At 42.1% G+C, this 8,325-nt stretch overlaps 1 protein-coding gene across 1 annotated transcript in view; it reads right to left on the bottom strand.

The window, feature by feature from the left end:
- The window catches only part of NUP133 (nucleoporin 133), a 70,121-nt gene that overhangs the window by 33,246 nt on the left and 28,550 nt on the right, over nucleotides 1-8,325 (bottom strand). The window contains 2 exon segments of the mRNA XM_017885571.1: nucleotides 3,223-3,317; nucleotides 4,864-5,027. Of these exon segments, the coding sequence (XP_017741060.1) occupies nucleotides 3,223-3,317; nucleotides 4,864-5,027 (259 nt within the window).

Here is an 8,325-nt window from a genome sequence, read left to right as displayed (position 1 = left end):
AAAAAAAAAAAAAAAAAAAAAAAAAATCATTCTAGTCACACAGTGAATATGATCAGATTACCTCCCTGCTTCTGTATTGTATGGAGATACAATGAATGAACACAGAGGATTCCCTCAACATCAGAAAACTAGAGGCAAGGGTACTGTTCTGAGGCACTGGTGCTACTTCCACTCCCTTCAGAATGAGGATATGGCCCCGCAGATGCCAAGTTTGGCTCAAGGAGAAAAGGAATATTTCTCTATATTCAGAAGTATTCCCTAGGGCTGGGTGCAGTGGCTCAGGCTTATAATCCCAGCACTTTAGGAAGCTTAGGCAAGAGGAGCACTTGAGGCCAGGAATTTGAGACAAGCCTGGGCAACATTATGAGACCCTGTCTCTACAGAAAATAAAAAAGTTAGCCGGGTGTGCTAGTGAGTGCCTGTGGTCCCAGCTATTGGGGAGGCAGAAGTGGGAAGATTGCTTGAGCCCAGGTGGTTGAGTCTGCAATGAGCTATGATTGTGCCACTGCACTCCACCTTGGGCAATAGAGACCCTGTATCCAAAAAAAACTTTCCTTAGAAGTATCCAGTTATGCTTTTTCCTGATTATTATTATTATTATTTATTATTATTTTTTTGAGATGGAGTCTCGCTCTGTCGCCCAGGCTGGAGTGCGGTGGCGCGATCTCGGCTCACTGCAACCTCTGCCTCCTGCGTTCACGCCATTCTTCCGCCTCAGCCTCCCAAGTAGCTGGGAATACAGGCGCCCGCCATCACGCCTCGCTAACTTTTTTTTTTTATGTTTTTAGTAGAGAAGGAGTTTCACCATGTTAGCCAGGATGGTTTGACCTTGTGATCTGCTCACCTCAGCCTCCCGAAGTGCTGGGATTACAGGTGTGAGCCACAGCGCCCGGCTTTCCTGATTATTAACATAAATTCTTCCTGATTAGTAAAATGAGCTCTAAATAGTAAAGGAAATAGAAACATAAAAGGCATGGCTGGAATGGGGTTTTCAGAACTAGCTACAGATTGCCTTGGGACAGATACTGCTACCAGCAGCCATGGGACTTTGTCAGGGTTCTCTGGAACCCAGGAAGGCTGAGCCGTGAGTGCTCATGCCCTCATGGCTTTTGGGCCTCTGATACATCCATGCTCTGAGTGTGCCAAATCAGGTCAGGGCAAGTTCCTCCTGGCCCAATATGCACATCCTCTTCCAATGAGAATGACTTTGCCACTCTTCCCATCAAGAGGTACAATCACACTGAGCACAGTGGCTCACACCTGTAATCTCAGCACTTTGGAAGGCAGAGGCAGGCGGATCACTTGAGCTTAGGAGTTCAAGACCAGCCTGAGCAACATGGCAAAACCTCTTCTCTACAAAAAATACAAAAATTTAGCCAGGTTCAGCACCATGCGCCTGTAGTCCCAGCTACTGGGGAGTCTGAGGCAGGAGAATCACTTGAGCCCAGGAGGCAAAGGTGGCAGTGAGCTGAGATTGCACCACTGCACTCCAGCCTGGGCGGTGGGAGTGAAACCCTGTCACACACATGCAAAAAAAGAGGTATAATCAATTATTTAATCTTTCATCCCAGCTGAGCTTGTGACTTGCTTTGACCAATGTCACTTTACTGTGAGTAACATTATGTGACATCTGAGATGAGCCCTTAAGAAGCTTACAGCTTCTATGTTCATCCACTGAGACTACAGCAAGCCAGTCCAGCTCAGAGCAGGATGAGCAACTAAATGGAGGAGAAACACATAGCCTTTGCTGACAGTTAGACCAACTGTCAGAAAGCGGGAAGAGGCATGCAGACTCTCCAGCTCAGTGCATCCTAAATGGAGTTCGAGTGATTCCAGGTGAAACCAACAGAAGAACTGCCTGACTAACCCACAGAATTGTTTTAAGCCACCGTGTTTTGGGGTGGTTTATAAGGCAGTAATAGTTAACTGATACACCTGGCTAATTAAACGACCATATCGGGAGAAAATGTGTTTTTTCCTCATTAATCCATATCCCACCTAAAATACCAACAAAAAAAGAGAGAGACTAAATGAATGATTGGAGTTTTCTTGCCAAGGCGATACAAGAGTAGACAGGAGACAAACCATGCACAAAATTGAAGAAGAATGTGGGAATAGGAACAATCGGTCATTTCTGAAATTATCTAGTGCTGCACTGTCCATTAAGGTAGCCACTGCCCATGGTGGCTGTTTAAATAAGTTAAAATTCAGTTCAGTTGCTAGTCACATTTCAACTGTTCAGGTTACACGTGGCCAGCAGCTGTCCCACTAGACGTCACACTAGGAGAACATTCCTATGATCACAGAAAGCACTGGATTGGACAGCACTCACTAGAATCTCCTTAACATAAAAAATTAGCCAGGTGTAGTAGTGAGTAGGCACTACTTAGTTTGAAAAACAATCAGGGAAGAGACTGGTAGCTCATGCCTGTAAACCTCAGCACCTTGGGAGGCTGAAGTGCAGGGACTGCTTGAGCCCAGGAGTTCCAAACCAGCCTGGGCAACGTAGTAAGACGCTGTCTCTACAAAAATTAAAAAAAAAAAATTATATGGGCATGGTGGCACAGACCTGTAGTCCCAGCTACCCAGGAGGCTCTGAGAGGATTGCTCGAGCCTAGGAGGTCAAGGCTGCAGTGAGCCAAGACTGTGCCACTACACTCCAGACTGGGCGACAGAGTGCCCTGTCTCAAAAAAGAAACAAACAAAACCCAAAACAGGTTGAAATTCATTCATTTGGCTATGTAATATGTCTGCAAGTCACTTTTAATGATGAGGCAAGAATGGGTGAATTCATGTAACAATTCTGTCCAGTAGCAAAAACATTTTCTAATTAAGGCACAATATATATGAGGATAACCTTTACACAAAAAAGAAAAGGAATACTTTAAATGAGGATTTGATTCTAATGGCACCTCAAAACTAAAAGTCATATGTAAAAATCTGTCAAATACAAAATCGACTCATGAAAACTTTTTCCACAAATGCACACAGGAAATCCGAATGAAGTCCTGCTTCTTATACCTGGATTAACAGGCTTGTACCCAAGCCCAGGAATTATGGACTTTTAAATCAGCACAGAAAATGGAAAACACTAGTCATGCCCCACCCAATGAAACACCTCAAAATAGAGAGAAGGGACTTCCCACTGTGTTGGAGAGACTGACAAAGGCAGAGCAGACAGACATCGTGGTCTGCCCTGTGCCTAGCACCCCAGGCTCTTACTTGATGAATGAAGTCCATAAGGAAAGAGTGAGCTTTCATTTTGTCTTCCAGCTGGTGAAGGATAATCAGTGACGTATTGCTGAACCCAGGTGCTTCTGTTAAAACATAGTGATAAAACTTAAACATAGAACATAGTGGTTTTACAACTCTGCTATTTTAATATTAGTGGACAACTGCTATTAAAATAAAAAGCTAAGGCCAGGCATGGTGGCTCACACCTGTAATCCCAGCACTTTGGAAGGCCGAGGTGGGCAGATCACGAAGTCAAGAGATCAAGACCATCCTGGCAAACATGGTGAAACCCTGTCTCTACTAAAAATGCAAAAATTAGCTGAGCATGGTGGCATGCGCCTGTAGTCCCAGCTACTCGGGAGACTGAGGCAGGAGAATCGCTTGAACCTAGGAGGCAAAAGTTGCAGTGAGCCAAGATTGCGCCACTGCACTCCAGCCTGGCGACACAGCAAGACTCTGTCTCAAAAAAGAAAAGGAAAAAAAAAAGAAGTTAAGAAAGTCTACACAAAAGAAAAATATCGACCTTATAATACAATTATTTATAACATTACTCAGGAGTTTTAAAAATTTAGGAGAAAATTCTGGAGGTTTGATATAATTCATACTGTATTTATTCAAAAGGCAAAATATGTTATTTTTAGTTTAATCATTTATAACAATTTAAGCTTGACAGCACCAACAAAAACAGTCAAAGAAAGGAGATGAACTCTGATGTTTTCTTCCTAAATCTCTAATGCAGTTTAGTGAACTTGCTAAGAAGTAGGATAATTAGGGAGAGAAATATGTTTGAGACAGTTCCCTGGCACCTGGGGACCCCAGAGTTCCCCTCAAGTTGCTGAAGTGGAAGTAAGTGTAAGAGGGGCAGTCACCTGGGACAGGCAGCAAGACATGTCTCGCCTACTTCTACATATTGACATTTGATCACTGCTGCTCTTAGGGGAATGGACCATTTCTATTAGTCAAATATACTGATTATGCCAAAATTATTTAATTTGGGGGTAAGTAGGCTGGGCATGGTGGCTCACAACTGTAATCTCAGCACTTTGGGAGGTCAAAGTTGGTGGACCACCTGAGGTCAGGACTTTGAGCAGCCCAGGCAACATGGTGAAATCACATCTCTACTAAAAATACAAAAATCAGCCAGGCGTGGTGGTGCACACCTGTAATCTCAGTTACTCGGGAGGCTGAGGTGGGAGGATCACTTGAACCCAGGAGGTGGAGGTTGCAGTCTGGGCAACAGAGTAAGAGAGACTCTGTCTCAAAAAAAACAAAACAAAACAAAAACAAAACCAAAAACAAACTGGGGGGCAGTTAAGTGCCAACTGTCTACCTATGCTACCAATTTTGTTTTCGAAATAAAAGCCAGGAAAGCTAAGTAAAGCTAATTAATCTGCCTCAGATAGAATAATTAGGATTTGCCCCAATGTTCCTTTAGTTTCTTATTCTGTTATTTAGACCTGTTCTGAGCCTTTTTCAAAACATACTATAAGGAAGGTTATAATATTTTAAAAAATATTGAATTAGTATTAAATTGTTTGAGAAGCTAAAAAACACGCTTTAAGAGATGCCTCTAATACAGAAACCAGAGTATGTTCAAAACACACCATTCCATAATTGAAACGTTCTTACCCTCAGGGACAGACTCAGCCCACCGTGGGTCAGACGCTGGGTAGTCATCCATCAGGTCTACACTGATTTGGGTAACTGCCCTGTCTAGTTCAGAATCAGAATCCAAATCAGAGTGAGAGGAAAAGAGCTCATCAACCACCATTTGAGCATGACCTAAATCTTTTCTGAAATAAAATCAGAAACCACAAGTATTAGGGAAGGCAAAATATTTTCAAAAGTCACCAAGAAAAAAAATTCATTGTGGAGTACTATTCAGCCAAAAAAAAAAAAAAAAAAAAAAAAGAATGAGATCCTGTCATTTGCAACAGTATGGATGGAACTGGAGGACATGTTAAGTGAAGTAAGTCAGGCACAGAAAGGCATGTAACCAACTTTACATGTTCTTACTCGTGGGAGCTAAAAACTAAAACAACTGAACTCATGGAGATAGACAGCAGAGTGATGGTTACCAGAGCGTAGGAAGGGTAGGAAGAGAAGTGGCAGTGGCGGGGAGTGGAAATGGCTAATGGGTAAAACAATATAGACAGAATGAAGAAGAGCTAGTATCTGACAGCACAACAGGCTGACTACAGTCAACAATTTATTGTACTGTAACTAAGAGCATAATTAGAATGTTCATAACACACAAAAAAGATGAATGCTTGAGGTGATGGATATCCCATTTACCCTGATGTGATTATTACACATTGTATGCCCATATGAAAATATCTCAGGTACCCCACAAACGTATATATCTACTATGTACCCATAAAAATTAAAAAAAAAAAAAATTTAAAGTTAATTGTGAAGTTAAATGTAACCTAAAAACCATTTATAGGTTTTGGCTAAAGTTACTTTTAATAAAATTTATTTAATTAAAAGGGAGAAAACTATTATCCATTCATTAATTCAATAAATACACATGGAATACTTACAACATGCTAGGCTCTGGACACAGAAAGATAAAAAGACGTAAAAAATAGTCCAGGCAATTGAACAAGCAATGACACAGGTGATAAAAACTGATAGAGATGGGGAAAACTTCCTAACTGGTAAAGAGGAGGTCATGGAAGGCTGGGGAGAATTGGGACAGGGCTATATAGCTACACACAGAACATACATCCACATTCGTCAGCAAGTAAGCCTCTATCTCAGGAGAGAACTGAGCCTTCGGGAGAGGCTGAGATCACCCAGGGAGCAAGAGTTTGGAAAAAAGCTTGCAGGATAACCAGTTAAAGGAAGGGCAAGCCCATAAAAAGCAGCAGACTCTTCTAACTTAGAGAGGTTAGGGGACAACCAGGGTGTCCATGAACCCACCAGGGGATTAACCATGGCACATCTGAAGAACTGAGGGATACTGAGAAGGGATGAATCACAAAATTAGAGGACACAGTCTTGTAAACCATGTTATGGGGTTTGAACCTAATACCAAGGACGATGGACAGGCACTGTAAAGGAGTGTCACAGTCTGTTCCAGTGTCCCAAAAGATTGCTCTATCATATGGAGAGGGGATCAGATGTCAGATCAGACAAGAGAAAAATCCAGTTAGGAGGTTACTGCAGAAAGGAAAAGACAGGAAAGAGAAAAATACAGTTAGAAGGTTACTGCTGGATCGGAGGTACAGTAGCCCCCTCTTATCCATGGTTTCACTTCCCACAGTCACAGTTACCTGAAGTCAACTGCAGTCTGAAAACAGAGGACAGAGACAGAAAGAGAAGGAGAGACCGACCACATTCACGTATTTTTATTACAGTACAGCATCTCTCAGTATACATAGGGGAATGGTTACAGGACCCCCAACATACACCAGAATCCACCCATATTCAAGTCCTGCAGCTGGCTGTGTGGAGCTCCAGTGTACAAAAAGGTGGCCCTCTGTATAGGTAAGTGAATTTCTGATCTGCTTTTGGATGAAAACATGCTGTGAATTTTTGATCTGCATTTGGTTGAAAACAGCCTGCATATTATGTAGACACATGCAGTTCAAAGGTCAATTGTACATTGTTATTGTTGTTTTATTACTATTGTTCTTAATCTCTTAGGGTGCCTAACTTATAAATTAAACATTATAGGTATGTATAGGAAAAACATAGTATATATATGATTCAGTACTATATGCAGTTTCAGGTTTCCACTGGGGGTCTTCAGACATATCTCCCTGTGAGTAAGGGGGAATGCCTGTATAAGGATGACTCCTCTGTTGTTGCTTTGAACTGAAGAGACAGTAGTGCCTGTCACTGGAGCAGGAGGTAGGGATGGAAGAATAAGCTTTGGAGAAGATAAGCTCAGTTTTGGATACATTGAAATGCAGATGCCTGTGAAATATATACTGCTGCTGGACACTCCATTTTCATATAATGGCCCAGCTCATGGTACATCTGTTTCTTCAGCAAATGAAGCCATGGAGGAGAAAAGATCACCAAGGGAGTAGAGAGAGGGGGAATGTGGTCGACAATAGCGAATGTAGACAACCTTTCGGGTGGTTTAGCCATTAATGGGAACAAACAGATAACGTGGTAGCTCAAAGGATGCAAAGTCAAAGACTGTTCTTTTTACAAATGGCAGACTACATATGATTAATTGCTGATGAGAAGGAGCCAGCACGAGAAAGGTCAAAAGACAGAGGAGAGGGAGAACTGAAAGGATGTAGTCTTAAGTGAAGCAGGAGAGAGTGGCCTTTAAAACAAAGAGCAGTCTCTGATAGGAAGAAGAGCACACCTTCCTACTTTATTGGGAGGGAAAGAGGAAGAGGATTTGGGATCCAGATACATTCATAGCTAGTAAGCTAGGAGGTACAGGGAGCTCTTATCAAGGGCTTCTGTGATTTCTGTGAAGTATGAAGTTAAGTCCTCTGCTAAGTCTGAGGGAAGTGGGAGGAGATTGGAAAAGGGCTGTCATGGTCCCTTGGTAGAACAGGAGACACAGCTGACTGGAGAAACGCAGAAAAACTCTTGAAAAAATGAAAGACCAGGGTGAAGCTGGTGACCCAGTCATGCTACAGATTATGGAAATACAAAGGTGACTATGGCAAGATTTAATAAAAAATTACAGAAAAAGTTCCCCAAAACTCTCATGAACAAAAGATTTTGTATTTTTTGGGCTAAGTAAAATGAAAACTGAAATAACATAAAAATTAATTTCAAAGAAATAATGCTATAAAAACAGTAATACTATCTTAGCAAAAAATTAAACAGATAATAACACTTAAAAGTGTTATCTACCAATTGTGACCCCAGGGACCATCTGGCAATGTCTGACGATAACTTTGGTCATCACAAGTTGGGGGGAAGGGTGCTAATGGCATCTAGCAGGAAACAGCTGGTGATGCTGTTAAACAGCCTACATTGTACCGCTGGAGTGCAGTGGCGGGATCTGGGCTCACTGCAATCTCCACCTCCTGGGTTTAAGCGTTTCTCCTGCCTCAGCCTCCCGAGTAGCTGAGATTACAGGCATGTGCCACCACACCCAGCTAATTTTTTTTT

This window comes from Rhinopithecus bieti, unplaced genomic scaffold (genome assembly GCF_001698545.2).
Source record: "Rhinopithecus bieti isolate Rb0 unplaced genomic scaffold, ASM169854v2 scaffold_14839, whole genome shotgun sequence".
Taxonomy (NCBI): domain Eukaryota; kingdom Metazoa; phylum Chordata; class Mammalia; order Primates; family Cercopithecidae; genus Rhinopithecus; species Rhinopithecus bieti.
This window is presented reverse-complemented; position numbering and strand designations above follow the sequence as displayed.